General features: G+C 40.7%; 1 protein-coding gene across 1 annotated transcript; it reads left to right on the top strand.

The window, feature by feature from the left end:
• Positions 1–7,024: 7,024 nt before the first annotated feature.
• On the top strand, positions 7,025–8,688 carry LOC119554026 (antigen 5 like allergen Cul n 1-like). Its single transcript, XM_037864742.1, has 3 exons — positions 7,025–7,239; positions 7,515–7,933; positions 8,006–8,688. Exons 1-3 carry the CDS (start codon positions 7,039–7,041, stop codon positions 8,229–8,231), a joined length of 846 nt encoding a protein of 281 aa, XP_037720670.1. The 5' UTR covers positions 7,025–7,038; the 3' UTR covers positions 8,232–8,688.
• The last annotated feature ends 14,194 nt before the right edge of the window (positions 8,689–22,882 follow it).

Genomic DNA, 22,882 nt, shown 5'->3' with positions numbered 1-22,882 from the left:
GACATTTTCAAGTCCTTTTCCCTGCTTAGCAGTTGCTGCTGAGGTTTTTGCGGATGCAACTCTAATATGTCAGCCAAAAAGTTTTTCCCCCACTTTAGGGCGAGTAATAAAATTGCTGTGAGCACTTTTCCTGGCCAAAGATTAAAATAGCAGAATGCTAAGGACGGGAAATTACTTGGAGTGGATTTGAAATAAATCCCTTTGGCGGTGTGAATCAATCCAGTGCGCTACAAATTTACATTTTGCGAGAAAGGCAAAGGGATAAAGTGTTTTGCAGTCATTTTCCCTGTGGCAAATAACCGTTTTGTGGCACAATAATTATGCTAATTCCGCACAAAGTTGTGTCCGTTATGAGCACGAAATCGAAAAAGTTTCAATCCACCGCGCGAAAAGTTGCCGCTGCCTTTGGAGTTGCAACTTCGATGCAACATCATCATCATCATCGCGATTATTTTCTGCAGGGTGGCAATAAAGTGCTGCGAATGTTTTTTAATATGCCCCAGCTTAACCCAAATTCGGGGCGAGTCTAGCAGACACATACTTGACCCACTCGACGCGGAGGTACTCTGTATTCTAAAGCCGAGCTGCAGTCATCTTCAGATTGATCTATTGATTGCACGTAATTAATGATAATGTACCCCATGACAAACTCTTCTCCGGCATCTTGGCCCTCCAGCCGTCAAAGTTACGGATCGACCACTTCATTACCGAACCCTATTCGAAGGACCCTCCCCCATTATAATTGAGTGCAAAATTATGCATTGAAGCCGCTGCCGGGGCAGCACCGATATCATCGAGGGGCCATAAAATAACTAATAGCCTGCCCGCAGGCCGTAAGCAGTTGGTAAGCCTTTCTGGCCCATACTGGCTGGCTCCTTCCCGGTCCTTTCTGGCCACATTATAAACAACACGGCCAGCCGGCGATAACATGGCCGCAACAACGGCGACAACGTTGGCCATAACAATGCTGGCTAATAACCGACGGCGGCAATGTGCACGGTGCTGCATATGGCGAGTGGTTCCCGAAACCGATTCCCCAACTCTTTCACCCACTTTAAGGTGGCCCACTTTTGGTTAAAGACCTTATCCATATTTTTTGGGAGTTCTTACCTTGAGTTTTTCCCTCTTTACATTTTCTGTACCTTAAAAGGCTTAGGGCTGAACAAGTACAGTATTATAAAACAAAGTAAATGTATTTGAAAAGCAATAAGTTACCCCATAACCCTTCCTTCCTCTAGTATAGAAATAATATAAATTTAAGTTCAGCTTATAATTTGTTAAAATAAAACTATTATATTTTATCATCAAGTCTATTGGCTAAATAATAATATATAATATTCTACTGGCTAAATAATAATAAATAAATTATTATTACAATAACTATAGTCAGTGCTAAAACGAATACATAATTTTTTAAAAGTTAAAAGTATTTTTTAATGAATTGGTATAAAAATAAAATGATTTTTTAATATTGTAAATAATTTTACACATTGTTTTTAATAAAAACAATTGTTTTTATATTATTTTAAGAAGACAAACATAAAACAAACCATCTGAAAAATGCATAAAATATTCATCATTTTTGCAAGTGTCCAAAATCAATTGCCAGAACGCAATGAAAGTTTTTGCCAGCTCCCAACTGAACAAACTTTCCATGGTTTGGCTTAAAGATGACAATATTTTCTTGGAATTTACGGTGCACTTCTGCCGGGGCACACCTAACTAAGAGTCCTGCTCCCTTTTCCCCTCCCAAAACCCCAGTCCCCATCCCAGATCCTTTGTGGTCTGGCAATCATAATGCAATTCATTTGCCTAGCGCTCCTCGGGGCACCGTTTTTGGTAAACGGCAAAGATTAGGCGGCATTAAAGTCGCAGGCAAAACAAACAAAGCAGATGAAGAGGCAATAAAAATGTAGCCGCACACAAAAGCCACAAAGGAAGTTGAGGGAAAATAAAGACCATGGCTTCTCGGACATTGTAAAAGCCGAGGAATCAGTGGAGCGGACTGCAATAAATTTACAATTACAGCGGTCACTTGAAAAATATAAGCTTCTGATTTTCGGCTGCGTGGCTGGCAAATTAAAATTGTTTGGCATTTTCTTCTTGGCTTATGTAAACATACTTATTATCGAAAGTGTTTTTTTTAGGCTTTCTGATGGCAAACAAAATGAAGTCATTGAAATTTTTCATAGAGGAAATAAAATCCATTTTAAGAGGTACTTAAGTTCTGTAAGAATAAACACATTGTTAGGCAATTTTAAGAGGTTGTTAAAAGGAATGTTACGTTTTCGTTGGGAAAAAACAAAGAGCTCCTTGAAGTAAATTCAAGTTATAATTCAGTAACTAAATCAAGCAAGTAAAATACAAAATAAAACATAAAATATCCTTACAATTAATTTAACCAGATAAAGTGTCTGCAATATATGTGGTATAGAAAAAGTCTCGGATAATCTGTCTTACACAAGAAGTAATTAAAATAACAGAAATGTGCTATAAACAATTTTCCTAATCTTTAGAGACTGCTGTCCAGTCACTTCTCCCCCACTTGGCGTATACGCAATATTCTTTGCCCCTAAGCGGACGATGTTAAGACATCTTATTTAGCCAATTAGCGCCCAAGCTGGGCCAACAAATTTGCACAGCTCATCAGCGAGGGCGAAAACTCTTGCCAAGAAGTTTTAGCCAGGTGCTTACAAGCGCTTTGCAATTATTACGGCGCTGCAAAGTACGCAACAATTTATGCACTTTCAGCTCGACTTCAAATCCCCTCCTCGTCCTTGTATCTTTAGTTGTATTTGTTGCCCGACCAGTTGGCTGTTTGTTTTGCACTTTTGAGCTGTGCCAAAGATTTGCATTTTCAATTTGTACTTCTTGCCCCGATTTCCCCGTCCATCGCCCCATTTGATTGCGAGTGAAAGATAGAGATGAAGACGGATGATGGAGAAAGATTACCGAGGGCAGGAAGGGTTCGCAAAATCCCCGGGTCTGAGCCTTGACAAAGCGGCCACTTAACATTCAAATGTGAAAACAACATCAAATGCCGTGTTCTGAAATTCAACATTGTTATAGAAATCCGCAGGCTTACAGCACTTTTTCCTTGGCATTGGATTCGATATATGGGTCCTTATTTTTTGCCCATGTTTCTCCTTGGTTTTGCATTTGAACCAGGCCTAATGGCATTCGTAAGTGGCGTCTAAGCTGGGGCATTTTGTTTGCTTGTCGCTCCGAGTTGGCCAAAACTCTCAAGCCTTTTCCACATTTTTCAGCATTTCCCAGCATTTTTCCAGCATTCTCTACCTTTTCACCCCGAGAACCTTTGGCAAATAAAGATTGACATGTTATGCCAGAAATGAATTGGGTAATTTTGAATGCGTATTTCGGCCATGATTCGAATGCCTGGGAAAGTGGAAAAGTTCTTCGCATTTTTCAACATTTCAGCCAGGCCAACCAAATGTGATTGTGTCAGTTTGTTTTGTGTTGTTGCGGGTTGCCACTTTGCTGCACTAAATTGCATTTAATTCTGAGATTTTCCCGTTGTGGTGGCTGCCTTTGGGTTCTCCCCCTTTTTTTTCCTCTTTTTTGCTGATGGCCTTAACCCAAATAAACCAGCGAATGTGCACATGTGTGTGTTGCCAGTGTTTGCCTAAAATTTATGTGTGAACACAATGCTCACCAACACCAGCACAGCCCAACTATGGGCAAAAAGAAAGCATAAACACACACACGAATTTTTGCATATTTTTGCAGGGCTTTAAAAAATGCGCGGACTCGAAAGAATTAAAAAACTTGTATGGACACACAGTCACACGTATCTACATAATAAAACGTTGGCATAATTATACCCTAGGGGAAGATGGGCTGTGGTGATCCTGAGACACTTTTTATGCCACAGTTTGTTTTACATTTTAAGCAGCCTCACATTTCGTTGGGGTTCCTAGGTGTACATAGTTTTTGTTAGTCATCTATGATAATTCAGTTATTTTCTTCAAACACAATAGAAATTTAATTATTAAAATATTTGGTTTTAATTAATTCAGCTTATAGAAATTTCTTATAAATCGTTTTTGCATGTGAAACATGTTAGGGATATTTTGTATTTTGTTTTGTAAATGCATTAACTTCGCGCAATTGCATTTACTTCAAAAAAATGTGTTTTATTTTTTATATGTTACATTTTTTACAATATAAAAACAGTGGCTGTGTATAAAAACTTAAATCAACTTTTCCGCCAACATGCAAGTAATTGAAATCCATAACAAATGATATTGTGAATCAATTATTTGCCACTTTGCACATTGTTTTACATTAGTTCAGCGGTGGTCTAAACTAAAAGAAGCACTTACTGTGTAAACACCTCATGAATTATTTAGGGAACTTTGCACTTTCAATAAAGGTCATTCGCAGTTCGTGTTTTTAAGCAGGACCTTTAATTTTTTATGAGTTGACGCAATGCAAATGAATAAGTTCTAGTTTTCGCCACTGCCCTTCGGCGTTGGCCTCGGAAAATGGTTTACGGCCTTCGACGGCCCAAGTAAAGGAAAATTCCCCAGACAGACATGGGTTTTGTTTCGCGATTTGTGCGCTAGATCAGAAGTGTAGCAGCTTAATTAACTTAAATTCGGTTGATAAGAAGGGCGGATTCCCTTTTATGTTTACGATTGCCAACCCAAAAGCGGGGACTTTGAGTTCGACACATTTTCCTTGGCATGCAAGACACGGACAAGTTTTCCACGCTGGCGCTTAAAAAGTTTTCACCCCCAACCCGGCTGGAAAAGTCTTGGGCAGAGGATTTTCCCAGCTAAGCTGTTGAGTTGTGGGAAGCGCGGGGGATTGAAAAACGAGAGAGCCGAGTACTTTGACGAGATTTGCATAAAATTAGGGATTATTGTTAGCAGGATTCGGGGCATTGGGCGAGGAAATATTGAACTTTATGCGCATATTGATGGCTGGCAATCCTTTGACACGGTTCTGGATCTCAAGAATCCATATCCCCCCAAAAACCCCCAAACATCCTTAACGCCCCCTGCGGGCCACTCCCCCAATTTTCATTAGCAAATATTTGTGGTCCAAGTAGCTCGCTTTGAGTTATGGCCAAAGCCCGACTGCGGCTTTGGCCTGGCCAATAAATCAACTCGGATACCCACACACACGGACAATTGTGGCCATTCAATTTGATTATTCAATTGCACAATTCTGACAGCAGAGCCGGATGTATTGTCCAGATACCAGCTATACAGTACGTGCGTATACATACATACCGGGGATATAGCCCTATATAGATAGCAAAACACAAAGGCTTTAGTCGTCTACCCACCGATAATGACATTTTAAATGCAAAACGCTTGCATATTAATTTCACCGCCGATCCCAAACTTCTGCTTTCTTTGATACTGTGCTGGCTGGCACACACAAATTTATGGGCCAGCCCGCAAAAGAAAGTTGTCTCTCTATTAAAAATAAATTATAGACACGGGGCCCGGGGCCACAAAAATTGTATTTGCCTTGGCCACCGCCGTTCGAGGCCATAAATTTCCGCAAAACAAACTGACTTTGTGGCCAAAAGAAGGAGGATGGGCGGCAGGATGGGGCAACAGGTGCACGCGTGCTGGCCACATCTAGGAGTCCTGGCTGAAGGACTTCCGGCCAGAGGCTGGCCCCCTGTCTGCTGTTTAATGCATGCCCTTTTCACATGGATTTGGCCCGGCGGTTCGGGGCTCCTCAAGCTGCTTTGGCCCAAAGCGATAAATCACAAAAAATGTGGCTCTTTTGCATTAAAATTTACAACCTACTAAACAAGACAGACGTCCAGAGTTGCCCACTTGACATGTGCACGCGCGCCTTATATAATTTTTTTGGGTGAAATGGATTTGGTATGAGTCATTGCGCATAATTCCGGCCTTTATCTTGAAGGCCAGAAAGCGATGGCTTTAAGTCCACGCCTCGGTGGGCTAATTAAGTCCCCTGTAAGTTGCCGAGAACTTCAATGTCGAGCCAATTACACGCAAATCAACTGGGGCCCCAGTTGTCAGACAATTAGCGACTAAGGCGACTCAGCTGGCAAGCCGGCAAAAGCGTCTTTGGCCGTAATCAATTGAGCGATATTGAGTTATTAGGCTTTTATGGTGGAAAGCCGACAAGGGGGCTGGGTGTGTGTTTTTGGTAAAGTCTCTACGAGTGTGGTTACCCCCAAATAGCATTTAATGTGCTCTAATGCGAATGGCATTGACATCCGGTTCACTGGAAAAAATATGGGATATAGGAACAGGAGATATTGCATTTAAATGAGAAAGTCAGATAAGCGGTTGACAACAATATTGTTAGGAATCATTATAAAAATCTGTCCCATACGATAAGCACTAAATGTTTCCTCCTTTTATAAAAAAACATTTATAGATCCCTTTTTTGCACAGTGTTAAAGCCAACGAAAGTGACTCTCAGTCTGAAGGCACTCAGCTGTTAAACGCGACAACGATGATGACAGCCATTTTTGGTAACAGAATGTTTGCTACAACTTTTCGCGGCCAATTTTGTGGCCCACTGACTGACAATGGGAAGTGGCAAAGCCTATCGCTGTCTCTTTCTCTGTCGGTATCGCCGTCTCTTTCGTCGGCTCTATGGCTGTCTTTTTTCCCATGTCAGTGACAATTAGATTTTGGTGCCAGTGCTGCCAGCAGCCATTAATAAAATGGATAAATAAAAAAAAACGAAAAGAGGTACAAGTGGTTCCACATCACTTTGTAACTGATTGTAAAAGGAATTACGATTTTTTTAAATCTCCATTTTAGCCTAGTAGATGGCGAACCCATGACATATTTTAGCACTTTCCACTTCAGCTTCAAAAAAATGGCAGCAATGTTTTTCACTGCATTAATTTGTGTTTGTCCATTATCTGTGTCAATTAAATGGCGACTCGCGAACAGATATCGACAAGGCTAATGGAAAAAACAACTTTCAGCTGTTTTTGGTACCTGATTGGGCTTTATAAGCCAGAATTGCCAATGGCTCACAACACAGTCCGCTTTTGCCAAGCCATCCACCATGAAGATTTCTATAGTGCTGATCTCTTTGGTCGCCAGATTGCTGGGAGCCACAAGTCAGGTATCGGTATATCCGGAAGATGTGATCACCGAGGGAACGGGAGCGATATTGAAAGCGACCCCCAAGCCGCCGAGTCCTTATTGCCAGCCCAAGTTGTGCCTTAAAGGACAACACCATGTTGCCTGCGAAAACTATTATAAGGTAAGGTTTAGTCTAGGTCCTATACCATATCTATCATTATTATTATGTAATGCTATGTTAAAGTTAAAATTGCAAGCTAACAGATGATTTACCTATTTAATAGAGGCCTTATATCTTATACCTCTTAAAGACGAGTTATATATTATTTAATTTTTTAGTGCTTTGTTGAATTGAGATTAATATTTCTATGCATGCAATATTTCTATGCATTCTAAAGGTTCTAATATTTAGTGGATTGGGTAATTTCCTTATTAAATACCATATATCCTTCACAGAGCCTTCACCGCACCTGTGCCGCCAAGGAGATTACCTTTGTGAACTTGACCATCCTAGCGGATAATATCCTTAAACACCACAATGAGCGGAGGTATCTATTAGCCAGTGGCAAGGACTCAACCCTGCCACATGCCGCTCGAATGGTGGCCATGCAGTGGGACGAGGACCTGGCCGCCGTGGCAGGATTCAATGTGCGGATGTGTCAGGCCAAACATGACGAGTGTCGTAATACGGTTAGGTTTCCACGATCCGGCCAAAATATCATAGTGTTCAACATGACACGCCGCGTGGAGAAGCCAGTGATGGAGATGCTCTACCCCGAACTCATGTCCCTTGCCATGAACACCTGGTGGTCGGAGTCCGAGAGGATGACCGCCGCGGACATGGAGCTGTATCCATGCGATGAGAAACGGCAAAAGTAAGTTAACTGCATTACACAGACTCCGTTGGGGATCCGTAAGCCGAGCCCACTTCATTCTCCATTCCATAGAGCGTACCGCCACTTTGCGGTCATGGCCATCGAGGGCAACTCGCACGTGGGCTGCGCCGGACTGCGCTACGTGGTCAAGAACCTGACCCAGTTCAAGCTGACCTGCAACTACGCCCGGAGTCCGGTTTGCGGACAGCCGATCTACCGCTTCCGGCCCGTAGGATGTCAGACGGGTCGCAACAAGAAGCACTCGTCCTTGTGCTCGCCCACGGAGCTCTTCCGCTGAATTTTTGCCCCAGCGAAAGCCACATTAACGCATCTTGTTTATCCATGTTTGTCCGAAAACCTGGCCATAAATACCATCCATCTACCGGGCCATGCAAAATTCAAACAACTCCATCGGAATGGAATTTCTGCCAATTTCCTGTGATGAACCAGGCCCGAGGTCCTTGGCGGGCTTGGCAGGAAGTATCGATGGCGGTGCAATTACCTGCATAGCAACCGGGCAAAAATAGCCACACTGCGAAAATGTTTCCTAAAATCTCGAAAAAGACATATCGATGCTTTGAAAATTATTTATAAGGATTATACAAAAGAATCTTGTATGGACTTTCAGATATTCAAAAAAACAAATGAACATAATTCAATTTATTTAAAACATAACAAAACAATATGAATTGATAAATTGCAGTATCAAATTTTGATAAGTTCATATAATAAAAGACGATTATCAAATAAATATCATTTTAAAACTTTAAAATTAAATTAGTTAATTTAAAATTAAAATAATAAAATTAATTTAATCGACACACTGAAAAGCCATTACAAAGTATTATACTTTTGGAAATGCATTTATCAGTTTTTCTGTAATAGGTAAGACAAAAACATTTGGGAATAATTTAAAGACCTATGTTTATAATTTTCTAGAATTAATTTCAATTTTAATATAATGCTTGAATGGAAATGTTAAATAAAAAGTAAAGGCTGCACTGGACTCAAATTCTTTACCTATTAAAAGGTATTTTTTTATTTTCCTGAGTACACTTATCTGCAGCGAAGGGGAATTGATAGTAAAAATGTCAGCAGCAGTTATTCCTATATCCGGTATAGGTAAGAGCCCTTTAAGTGGATAAAATCGAAGCGAGATGATGCAATGCGCTTCATTATCGCAATCCCCACTTCCGTCGCCCCCGATGGGGGTAAACAACTTGATTAGGACAACTTGATAGGGCTGAGCTCGTTTAATTTAATTTTATTTCTGCATAAACTTTATGGCTTGTTTAGGATTGCTATTTAATGGCCAATCGAGTGGCGTTCGGGTCATTAACCGACCCGCTGCAATGGGTGCTGTAGAGACCCCCCTTTTCTAAGTGGATGCTGTTGCTGAACAGCATCATAAAAGCGAACTGCCACTCAGTGCCAACCGGGGTGTTAAACACGTGTTTTCTTTGCAGGGGCAAAGAGCTTCGGCGAACTGATACCAGATAGTTAATTAAAAGTGCCACACCGATTGAATGACTGAATGATATTCATTAGCCGCGGTACAGAGCCCCTCTGTTTTGCAATCCGATTAGCACTCTCCACTGCACCGCCATTCCATTATTTTATGCGACTTCATTTGATTGAAATGCATGAGAGTTGGCGGGATGGCAGAAGCGGGAAATCGACTTTTCTTCCATCTGGCAGCTGGTGGATTTGGCATTTAACTGGTCACCACCCACCCCCGCATTTACCCATTTCGACCGCTTTCCATTCGCATGTCTGACACCTGGCGAGGGAAAAACTAAAAGTCACCACTTCCGCAGCACATAAATTTGAAGCTCTGCTCGCTTTTTAAGGCTTCCTGAACCTCGGGCGAAAAAAATGCAACAAGCTGGGCTGAATAAAAAAATACTAGACGGTGTCCCTCGCTTACCATTTTTCCCATTTTTTCCCTTTTATTACTTTTTTTGGACGCTTTCCTCTCGCATTGCATGCCAAATTGTTCATGTAGTTTGCAGTTTTTGTTTCGCCACAATTTGTTTTGCCTTGGCTCACCGTTCAACGTTCAACGTTCACTGTTCGCTTTTCACTTTTCCGTTTCCGTTTAAGCACTTGAACTTAAAGCTTTGCCGCTTTTCCGGCCAGCGTCGGCTGCAATTTATCAAAGTTATGGCCGAGGATCTGGAAGTGGAGCAAATGTTTGGACCCGTCATGAACCCCTCGAATAAATATCTATTAAAGCCCTTCAAGTCCCCAGATGCAAGTGAAGATTTACGGGTCCTGGGACTCCTGATAATGGTGCATTAGCGTGTAAAGCGTTTTCGATGCACTTTCCACGGAGACAGTTCCATTTCAGTACCACTACCAGTCCAAGTCCCCCCTTTTCGCCTCGGTCCAAGGACCAAAGTCATTATCATTGTCAGCACGTAAAGCTTGCTCGCATGTTCAATATGTGTTTTCACTGGCTGAGGGTGAGTCGGGTTTTCGCGGTTTTCCTTTTGCATTATGCCTTTGACCGCACTTTTCTTTTGTCTCTCTTTTCCACTCTGTGCCCCACAAGAACACACACACTGAATGAAAACCCCGGTGGAAAAGGTGTCTCGCCCCAAGAGGCAAATGCCACTTGAAAGTCTTTGCTTTTAATGCCCCTGAGGTAAGGTCTAAAAGGTGGGATAGAGTTTATTGGGCTGAAGTGCTAAAGCAACGAGGCTTTCAGCATTTTTGGCCTACATTTTTAACGAATCGGGTTCTCCTACGTGGCAGAGAAATGCTTACAAAATATAGCACAAGCCATTAGAAAATTAATGCTAGTAGGCAAGGAACTTCGGGTAAAAGAATTTTTAAAATGTAAATTCGAATGTTTGTATAAGGAAATAAATCTTTTTGAAAATGAAGAATTTTTGGCAAAGGGGTTTAGATATGGAGGCACGTGCATAGCATATTTCTATATGTAATGCTTATATTAGTAAATAAATCCTTCTATAAATCAATGTATTTTAAGTCAAAAGGACTTAGAAAGAAGGTTATATTCGTAGATCTATGATATCAGTGTAGCTCAATGGTACATCTTTATAAAAGGCAAAAACATTCTCTGATATTCTAACCCCCCGTGTCTTGCCATCAGCTTTATCTATATTTTCTTTAAAACCTGAACTTTAAGTTGGTCTGAAAAAGTTTAGTTGCCACTTCTGAGATTATCAGCTCATCGGGAATTGCCTCTGGCGGCTGAGAAGCTGCTGCAAATCGCTCCCGGCACTCATCATTCGGTTCTCGGTTATTTTCATTTTTACGACTTCAACTTCCGTTGGTAATGGAGCTCGGTTTACGTTTATTAGCATACTTCGCAGCGGCTTTGGCCGCGACTCAAGGTGCGTTTAATGGCGGACATCTAGTTGCCTCCGCCGGGCACTTTATGACTTCATTAGGAAGCCATTTACGAGTGTGTGCTTCAGATGCCTTCCGCCCGCCCATTTGCAATATATATCTGAATAAGTATATATATTCCCTCGATTCCATCCCCCTCTCACTCTGTCCTTTATGGGGCCGGGGTGAAGGCCAATTGATTTGTTATAGAACAGAGGGGGGGCTTCTAGACGGGAAATCGAGAGTGGGCACTGAGCTAAAATCTAATGAAATTTATGCAGGCGCTGCATTGCGGCTAAACATGAATGGGAAGCCCCAAACTCTCACTCTCACTCACCTGCCCATGTGGCGGCAACTTTTACCAGGCTTTTCCGCCAGTTTACAATGTGGCAAGGGTGTGTGTGGCTACACTTAGGAAAATTAGATATAGAAAATTTACTGTTACTGAGAGAAATGTAATAAATAATAATATTTAATTTTGTTAAATGAGAAAAGATTTTTAAAGCAAATCACTCAGAACGAATTTGAGCATATATAATTGTTTAATATTTTTGTGGATTACATGTAAGATATATTATTTTGAAGAGACACAGAATATATATAATTGCTTTTTAAATAATTTTAAATAGTTAGTTTAAAATTGTTTTGATACTCTCTATTAAACATAGATTTTGTAATGCCTTGTTAAGCGAATATTTTGTTATCTGTCAAAAAAAGTTAACATGAAGTTAAATCCATTTACTCAATGTGATGTTAAACATACGACTAAAACATTGTTTCAAGTTAAGAGTTTCCCGTTAGATAAAACCTAACACATTATTGAGAACTAACATTTTATCAAATCAGAAATTTATCCCAATGACGAATGATAGCGTGCCATTGAAAAATCGGCTTTTGTTTTTCTTAGCCAATTTTTCTTAGCTAACTAGAAGGCTGACCCAATTTTGTCAAGTGCACGGCTGACCTAGTTAACTGGAGAGGCAGTCCGGGTTTTTATGAACACTCTGGGAATGCCTTTGTCTCGGCTGTTTGGCTTGGCTAAAACCCGACATCGATGGCCAGCTGGAGCCAGATTGGCGACCTGTTTCCCCCCTGCGAGCCAAGATCCCAGCCCGATCCGGGTTCAGTATGTGGAAGTAACAGTTTAGCGCTCGAACAGGTCCCAAGTTGCATGGCGTTGGCACTTTTCACTTTCGCCCCCAAAAACTAAAGTCGAGCATATTTCTCCGGCAAAGGGAAAGTTTTCCGTCCGGGCGGCAGCCAAATACAATTTGTGCTCGGTTTCGGGAAAACAAACAACTTAAAGTGCTCGGGAATGGAAAGGATGGAATGGATGGGGATGAGGATGAGCATCCTGATACAAGGTGTCAGTCTCCTGCCAGCAGACCGCCTGAAAGGAAGGAAGCTTTTTCAAAACGCCAAATGATAAATGCATTTTTAATGGAGCACCCGAGACGGCAGAGGCGGAAAAGCGAGCATTTTCCGGCGGCAAGGCTTAGCGGTAAGCGTGAATGGAGGTCCTTTCTGGTTGGGCGGATGATTAAGCTAATGTTTCGCTCCTTTAAACCCGACGAATTCTTGCTTCAATTAACCGAAGCCAGCAGACGAACAAATTGCTTTGCTCCCTTTCACTGCCAAACAAATGTTCCCCACGTGTGTGTTAATAAATTGCCGGAATTTAACCTTTTGCCAGGGCAATTGCCAAAGCTTTTATTTGTGCAATCAGGCCGTAATGCAATGAGCCCCTGTGCCCTCCGCAATTGTTTCTACTCACATTCCATTTAATCAATATTCCAAACACACAAAGCAGCCAGAAATTAAAGTACAGATACAATACCCAAAAAAAAAAAAATAAAAGCAAAACTCTCAATCCAAAATTGTGGCTAAACAAAAACTAAATGGTAAGCAGAAAAAAAAGGGAAGAGGGTGCCAGCGCCTAAAAGCATGCCGTACAAATTGAAAATAAATGCCAGCGAAACAAAAAACGCCTCGCTGACCATTTTAATTTAGTAAGTTTTGATGATGCACAAAAAGGGAGAGAATTGGGTAAAAAATATAACCCAACCAGCCAGCACATAAAGTGTGTATGTAGCTATTTGATGTATAAAATGTACACACCCAAAAGGGGAAGGAGTTGGGCGGTGAAAATGAAAAATAGCTTACCGTGTGTGTGTGGGCGAGTTGGAATGGAGGGGATTTGCCTTAGATAGTTATTGATATTTGTACGGTCGGTGTGGCCGGGCCAGCACCTGCAAGCAATCAATTCATAATGCCGGGGAGAACTGGAGAACGGCTCCAGAAATGGCTATCCAATGACCAAAGCAGGGTGAATTTATGGCCACTGGAGGAGATAGAACCGCAGAGCAATGTCATTAACTGGCAGGCGAAAATGAACCGAAGAACTAGTGGATCTGCAGGGGGATGGGGATGGGATCGGGATGGGGCTGGATAAATGAGCTGTTGATGGCCAGCCATAAGGATGCTGCCCGGATAAGCTGGTGAAATTGCTATAAAATTACTAACGAGTTGATTAGGTCACTAGACAGAAAAAGCTTAGATGAAAATTGAAAAGGGGATGGAGAGGTTTTTCGGACTCCCGACTAAATTTAGATTTTACTCAAGGCTACCATATAATGTGAAATAAATAAACAGCAATAGATCATAAAAAATACAATGCATTAATAAATCTACATAAATAATAATAGACTTTATTGATCATATTTTAATGTCCATTTATGTGTAAAAAAAGAAATAAATAAAAATCAACTTTACCAAAAACATTATATTAATGTGGTAATTCAAAATACATCCCCAAATATTTTAATTTATGTAGGTTCCAACGGAAAAAAGAAGGAACATTTCCAACGCCTTGGGCTCGGAAAACTTTAACAGAGAGCAGGTGGAAAGCATCGCTCAGCTTAACTTTTAATCAGTAGTCAACTATAGATAAGGGTGAAATGGAACACTTTTAAAGTTTAATTGAAAGAGCACGAGGAAGTTTAATATATTTCTTGCAACTCTTCTGCAAATGATAAAATCGCTCCTTTCTGCCTTTTACTTATTGCCACCACTCGTTTTTTACTCCTTGGGGACTTTTCCCTTTGTTCGCTTTCCACTTTTAGACTGGCAATTATGAATTTTTTACCCAGCCTTCTGTTTGATTATTGCTCATTTTGCCTGGCCAAAGAACAATTTATTAATATCACTCAGCTATTGGGTACGATTTTTTCTGTTCAATAAAAGAGCCAATAAAATGTAGTTTTAATTGCATTCAAAGCAAATAGACCCCAGGGAAGGAAGTGAATTTTTAATGGCAATATTCGCGATGCTGACAGCTATGCATAGTGGGAAACAAAAACTTAAAAAATAGGGGAATATCTGTAGTGTGGTGGGGTACTCACACGTTTTGCAGTCACAGCAACCTTAATAGGTGAAACAAAGGGTTCCAAACAAAGGGCTATGCGGCAGGCCCAATTGGATAAGGACCAACCCACTTTGGCCCACTCCCCCTTTCAGATTTTATACCATTCGCTCCATTGTTGCACTTGTCTGGCAAAGACAAAGGCCCACAGAACCGGCTAATGTGTTGCACTTTCTTTAACGTCCTGCGGTCCTTTCCCCGCGGCAACTCCTGTTTCGTGTTCCGATTCGGGACTTAGACAATGCTCGTTCTATCTGTAATAAGGAAATGGTTGTGTTCTATATTTAGGCGCTGCCACGCCCTTTTATCCCTGCCCGTGCTGCAGCTGCCCATTGTTTATGCCACGCGCGTTGATTCAATAAATTCCAGGGCACGTGGATGTCGGTCTGCGTGTTTTCTGGGGTGAACATTTTATGCCACTGCACTAGCTCAATGGAGAGGAGGTAGTGGTACCCATAAGTAAAAAGGGTTATTTTAAATCGTGCTTCCTCCATACTTAATATTTCGAATTTCAATGTGATTTGTATTTTTTTGGAAATGGAAATAAGTGGAATTTTTGGTTTCCAATAGTAATAAAGAATAATTTAATGCTATAATAAACCATCCTTCATCAAATGAAAAGATTTGGATTTTCGATATTTAAAAACTATATTTACTCCGCTATTTGTACATTGCATTGTTACCTTTTCTGATATGTGCAACTCCGAATATATAAATTTAATAGTCACATAATCGTTTAAATTTATACAAGAGCCCACATTTTAAACTATTTATTTCCTAACCTTAAGTTAATATTTTCTAATAAAAAAAACGATTTCCAAAGGCACTGCACATTAGTTACCCCCCAAAATGGAAGTATTAACTTGCTTATTGGCATTTATCGCACGCTTGATTAGCAAACCATTCTCATATTACGCTCACACCATTATTTGCCGCGATTATCCACCTCGCAGCAAATTGCAACTGCTGCTGCAGGATCCACTTCTTCGTCCTGGAAAACTAGAAAAAGTAAAAAGTAGCAAGCAAAAGACACAAAACGGGGTTAACTCGTGCACTTAACGGCAACTCGAGCGCCTCGAGGACGAGGACAACATTATAAATCCTTGGCAGGCATTTTGCAAGTGGCAGTCGCAACTTGTAACCAGTGGATAAACCCATTCCTTCCGCCCCTCAACCCTTTCGCCAGCCAACCTAAGAGCATTACCAAGAAATGTAAACGGTAGGGTTCTCTTTTTTCGGCGATGTTGTAAGACAGCTCACACACAACTCAATTTAGTCAGTTTTTAATGAGGAAACTCAGTATGCACTATCCTTCTATCGCTGCCAACCATTTGCTCCACTCTGGTAATCATCCTCCTCATTATACACTGTTACACCAAAAGAAGAGTGTACAATACACGATCTTATGCAAGTTGATATACTAAAATGAAAATTGATCGTAACAAATCTTTATAATTTTATAAAATGAGAAGGACCTTGGGTTTGAAATACTATAGAAAATATTATTAATATTCTTATCCTATACCACTAGGTCACTAAAATGCAAATTAACCAAAACAAATATTTTTACTTTCATAAAACAACAACAAAACATCTTTTTATTAAGGAAATATTTTTTGCTGAAAAATCATAAATTTAATAAAATATTTTATTGTTATGAAATGAAGTATATAACTTTTAGTTTTAAATAAAATTCCTAAGATATCTCAAAGGTCTTAATCTTATTGTATTGCTTATATAACCCTTACTTTTGGTATAATTACAGATTGTTAGTCCTTAATATGAATCAAGTTTCTGAAATCCTGTTGCCTATGCTGAATTATTATGGTTTTTAAATATTTTTCTAAGTGTACTCACCAGCCCATTTGCATTGGGTAAGCGGTTATGACTCTGACAGGAGTCGAGCTCCGATGCAAGGCTGCCGGCTGCCTCAAAGGAATTCGCCTCGATGTCTGTCATGTCATTTATTACCGCTCACCCTTTCCCCCCACGACCATGCCCACCCTCACCCTCTTAGAGCCCCCTTCCGGCCCGCCCCTTTGGCATCCGTTTTGTTCAATCGTTAGACATTTCCGTTGCGCCGTCCCTTTTTAGTGCGACGCTCGCCTCGTCCTTTGTGTGCGATATCCTGCGCCTGTCCAGCCCGTGTCCTGTTTTCCGCCGCTCTGCCATCCGTGCTTCACTGTACCGTACAGTACAGTGGAACACTGCGCTCCCACGGCGCCCTGTGTGCGTTGTTGCTGTAATCGCATAAAGATGGCTCAATAACAGCACAACATGAGGGGGAGAGTCCTTTGGGCTGCGCCAGCAATTTGTGGGTCAAATTGAATTTGTATTGTGCCCGGGCAGCGCAAAATTGATTGAAACATTTGCGTGAATTTATGTCCTTGAAATGATTGGCCAGCCGCATCTTTGAGAGTCCCCAACGCCGGCGAGTCCCCCTATTCCCCGACTTCCCGACTGCCCGCGTCCTCGCCAATCTGCCGGACTTGTTTGGCCTGTGCATTATTTATGGGATTAGTGGCCTCAGACCATTCGGCCAATGGCCACGTGCCAGGACCCAAACTTGCTCTGGCCTCAAAACTGATTAGGTTCAATGAAGCCCTGTCCTCTGCTTGGTGTCTCTGCTGGGCCGTTTTCTTGCTGCCTTCTTTTCTTATGTTTTTTTTTTTTGGCCTCATCTATTTTTCATGCACCTCGGCTGGGAAAATAAAACAAATTTTCACTTTAATATGAGCCCAAGTTGACCTTGGTTTGAGTTGAAAGCTTGCGCACACTCATGCCAACTGCTGCTGTCTGTCGGCCTGTCGGGCAACAAGTTGTCTCGCGTATGTGGCTGGAAATCTGGCTAACAGACTGCAAAACAGCTAACAGCACGGGCGTGCAAGCTGGACACTATCTAACAAAGTTGCGAGTTAAAGAGTTGCAAGTTTAAAAAAGAATAATTGTTTATACATGTAACCAATTTTTTGTAACATTTTTATAATCACATGATGTGAAACAATGGTAAGTCATTTTATAATATTTTTAAAACAAGAAAGAAAGCTATACTTGGTTAGACGAAGCTTATAATTGCAATTATAACCTTGTCATAAAGAAGTTACGATTCTTTTTAGAATTAATACTCGATTCTAGGTAGGCATATATGTAGTTGTAGTTGTTATAGAATAGGTACTTTAGATATATACCTAAGAAAGATTTTTCATTTTCAATGCAATGGATGAAAGAAATAATATATATATTTAAAAGATATATGTGGATTGTTTGAGTTTCTGTTCTAATAACCCTCTTTACAGAATAAATTTTAAATAGTCCTTACTTTTATAGCGGCTCTTTACTTTACATATACACTTAAGAAAGATTTTTCATTTTCAATACAATGGATGAAAGAAATATTATATATATTGAAAATATGTATGTGGATTGTTTGGCTTTCTGTTCTAATAATCCTCTTTACAGAATAAATTTTAAATAGTCCTTACTTTTATAGCGGCTCAAATGGTATACATAAGAAAATTAAATATTTCCTGCAGGAAAAAGATGAGGATCCCTTTACAAAGATCTGCAGATAGCACATTGTAGCTAAAGCTGATGTACTTTTCTAGGCCAGTGTAACGAAGCCAATGTCATGCCTCAGCGTACACATATATTTTTTAATTTAAAAAATGACGTTTCGTATTTTTTCCCCACCCCTGCTCGGCCAGACGGATTTGGCGAGGTCCTGGCGAATAGTTTAATTCCTTTAAGTGCCCAACGCGGCGTATGCGTAATGGGTGCAGCGCTGAAAAGTAGGCTGCAGCAGAATTTCAATTACAAAATGTCAGACGAGCCGCAGATAGCTTATCAAGCTGATTGTGTGTGTGTGTATCTGTGTATCTGTATCCCTATCTGCAACTGTGTGGGGGCAGGGGTGTTGTGCATGTGTGTTATCATTGGCATTGTAAAACAAGTCACTTAACACACAAACAGCCAGGCACACACACATGGCAAAGAAGTTAAATTTGCTGCTTTTGTTGGCAGTTGTGAAACAATGGCCTGGAATTGTGTCTTTTGTGTGTGTCTGCGCTGTATCTTGTATCTTTTTGTTGGCTCAAGTCAATTGTTCTGCATGTGTCGCACTTTCTCCCCAGCTCTTTAGCTGTTGTATCTGCGTGTGCGGCTTTATTTACGTGTTATCTGAGCCCATTTTGGCCCCAGGCACGCCCTCTGCTTGTTGTGCTGCCACATTCCATCGGTTGTTGCTGCTTTTGGCACTTGTCTGCCTATTGCGCACTGATTGTTTGCATAAATTGGCATAATTAAACAACGCTGCAAATGGGTATTAACTCGAATGCCACCAGGTTTGGCCAAAGTTTATACTTATCGGAACGTTAAGCCCTCAAAACATTTAAGGGTTGTATCTGAAATTGCTTGAGATTTTGGGATTACTATGGTGAAGGAGTGTGAAATATTTGATACACCATCAAAGTGAGCAAATTAAATATTTAAACCATTTCCCAGCCTGTCAGGTTCGACAGTATTATATTTCAACTGTATTATTGATTATTAAGCCGATATAATAATGAAGCATTTTGTCATTGTAATTTGACCACTTTTTAAAATTTTTTTTATCTTTTTACCACAGTGATTACTTTGCTGACATAATATGATGATATAATAATCCTTTACAATTTAAAGTAATTTCTCTTTGTTTCTGTTTGGGTTGATACAAATATTTTGTGGATTTTTATTTTCATATGTGCAATTGGAGATTTTTAGAGATACACAAATATTTGTTGAATTTTTAAAATATATTATGTTTCATATTTTATGAAAGTCCCGAAAGAAGCTTAATTGTAGGAACAGCAATAAAATGATTTCGTTTTCAACTTCGATTTTCCCTTTTTGCCCTAGGCTCTTCTGCGAGAAATGGCGTGAATTTGTGTTTTCTTTTCGCCACGACCTTTACGCGTGTCCAGTCGTGCAAAAAGGGCAGAAAACAGGGCTCTGCAGTTGAAAGGGCACCGCCGAGTGGAGGTCAGGGACCAGGCGAAGAAAAGCGTTATGTAATGGGCCAACGCGGCGTATACGCAATGTCGGCTGCGTTGTCGCCTTGTTAGCTGGCCTCTTGCCATTCTCATTCATTTCCATTTTTTGTATGCACTGCTGACTGCCATTATTCGGCTTTAATTGCTGCACTACGTGCTTTAATTAAAATACAATACAATGTGGAGCCCAAGAGCAGCAATTCAGAGACAGAAACAGAAATGCTGATGTGATAAGTTGCCGGCTTAAATTTCATAACTTGCATATGTGAAACATCAATGTCGGGCTTTGTTTCTGTCATTAATTAAGCAAATTAACTGTAAATAAAAATTCAGTAATTGCGTGCGCCAATCAAAAAGCAACTTGTTAAGTGCCACACCAGAACATCGGGCCATAATTCCCCCTGCCAATTGCCAACTGCGAACTGCCAAAAAGAGCTTATTTATGCGCACATGAATGGCTCGAAGGGAGTCCGACTTTCCCCGGCCCTCGTAATTGGCTCACCTTTAATTTGGTGAAAGCAGGTGGGCGAAGGTAAGGCAGCCAAAGTGTAATAAATAAATTAACATAAAACAAACAGAAATTAATGAATGAATAAATGATTGGCAAGGAGAAGCACTGCTCGAGGCAAGGCCATTGGCAGAAACGTATAAATATTCTGCAGATTTCAATACAAATGGCAACTGTCGATCAACGTCAATTAGTTGCCAAATGGCTAAGGCAATTCCCAATAATTTTCTTTCTTATTTATTCTTTTTTTTTTGATAATATATCTGCCCATAATGAGGGCTGAAAATCCTGCTCTGGCCAAATGTAAATTGTAAGCAAATCAATCAGCCAGCAGCAACAGCTGTTCATGATTTATTCAGCGGGCGGAGCAATTGAAAATTTTAATAATATACAAAGACTGTTGTCAGTCCGTTGAATTGATTTTCCCTGAATCCTCATTTAATGTTCTTTCACTTCCTTTACTTATTTATACGATGCTTTCCCAGGACATCAGGACATTACGACACAGAATGGCAAAGAACTGAGACAATTTTAGAGGGAAAAGGGGGAATATATCTCTTTGAAGGTAAGTACATGTGTGGCAGCTTGTTCCAGTTACTTGGAAAAGTGCTTTAAAGGAGCACCTACCTTTTCTATAATATCAGGAGAAATGTTTCGATTTTAAAGAGACTGTATTTGGTTTGACTGTCTCCCACAACAAATGATTTGTGCCATTGGGTTGTAAATTTTAATTAAACAGTTTACACCAAATTCGGACAGGAGTATCTGCATAATTTATGGCAGTTACCACTCCGAAAAGAAGAGTTTCCCGAGCACAATACAATAAATAAAGGCCACGGCCCCAGCGGAAATAATTAACACGAAAGTCAAGGAAAATAACTTGGCTAGCAGTTTTGCTCCTCTTCCATTGATGTAGTTTCCTTTCCGATGATGATGATGATGATGGAGATAATGATGAGTGCGATAATCACGAGACCTTTGTCAGCAGTTTTTCCGGCAGTCGTAATGAATTAATTGATTTGCGGTTGACGTGGCAAAGGTGAATGAAATATTAAAGTCAACATCAGATGGTTATAGTTGGAAAGAGGTCCTGCAAAAGGTGGAAAACTGGCAACTGTCATTGGCATCTGTCGCAGCTCGAGTTGCATTGGCATTGGCATTTGCATTCATGCCCATTGTAAATGCTGGCTCGTATATTTAATGGCCCATTCGGGGCGCTCTCAAGGGCCCTCACACGCACACAAACTGCTATACCCGTAATGTGCAATTAAAGTAATTTAATTTATTATTTGCCATTGATCAGCAAACTTCAGCGGCATAAATCATTGAGCAATGGCCTCTTTTTCTGCAGTTATGTTGCATTTTATTTAAATGCTGACAGAACACATTAAGGCGGGGATAGTGTAGAGTCGGGGACATTTGCTTATCGAAAGCGGATTGAACTTAAACCTTTAAAATACCTTGTTATTTTCTCCCCTTTTTGGAATTGGGTTAAGAGCTGCTGGGGCAGCAACAACGTGGTAAATGCAATTAAACATGCTCTCAGATTTTGGTGAAACCCTTTTGGCCCCTTCAGCGTATTCCCGCTTCGCATAATCATAGTCCCCTTCCACTCATTAATTCGCCTGTCGCTATATCCGATTAATTACGCCCCCCCAACCCGAATGGCAGGTAAAATGAGTTATGCTGCAGCAACAACCTCAAATTATGTTTGCGGAAATTTATGAGTGGCCCAATACCAATTCGGGCCGGGATCTACTGTATACCTTATGCTATATATTTTACTGGAGCCTTGTAATTACATTTTTTAATAAGCAGTTAGCATAACGAGGACATCAACTAATCGCCGCCTTACATCTTGGCTTACAAAGTTAAATAACATTTTGTTACCTTTTGCGTTTAATAACTTAATGCAGACACACACACACCACACATCCCGCCTTCCAGGTTGGTCTAAGCGAATTTAATAAGCTTAATGCCTCTGCCAGGACAAACAGCCAGAACTTAGATGAATTTCCCAAGATATGCTGGGCACTCCCTCCACATATATAGTATATATAGGTATGTGTATATACGCACATGCGAGTGACTTGTGCGCCCAACAAATGCAATTAATTATAATTTTTAATTAGCTCGGCAGCAGCCACCCAGCCACCCCACCACCCACTCCCCCTTGGTAACAAAGGCGAAGAAAGCTGCAAAATTCCACTTCATATTGCCAACGCATGACGCGCCTCGACACGCGATTAATAAAAGGGGCCAAGCGGCAAGTCAAGTGGTGGGCGGTGGGCGGTGGGAGGGCTACCCGGGAGGGGGCGTGGCCGGCATAAGCGACAGAAACAGCGACAGCAAGTGAAAGGTATTTAGTCACGCGGAAAGAAATGTTTACTTTTATTAGCCGGGCCACCGGATTAAGGTGGGCGGTGCAAAGAAGGCGGGGAAGGCGGAAAAGTCTGAAAATTGGGAGAGTGTTCCCAAGGGTGGACCATCTATAGGTATCCTGAAAATGATAGAGCTATAAAAACTGAAAAAATAGTTAAATTTTTTTTAGAAATATAAACGTGATTATCTAGTTTGCTTCAAAAAATGTAACATTAAAATTATTGCCTTATCAATATAAATCATATTATTTATGT

This window comes from Drosophila subpulchrella, chromosome 3L, assembly GCF_014743375.2.
Source record: "Drosophila subpulchrella strain 33 F10 #4 breed RU33 chromosome 3L, RU_Dsub_v1.1 Primary Assembly, whole genome shotgun sequence".
NCBI classification, from domain to species: Eukaryota; Metazoa; Arthropoda; class Insecta; order Diptera; family Drosophilidae; genus Drosophila; species Drosophila subpulchrella.
Note: the sequence above shows the minus strand (reverse complement) of the source record. Positions and strands in the feature narration are given on the sequence as shown.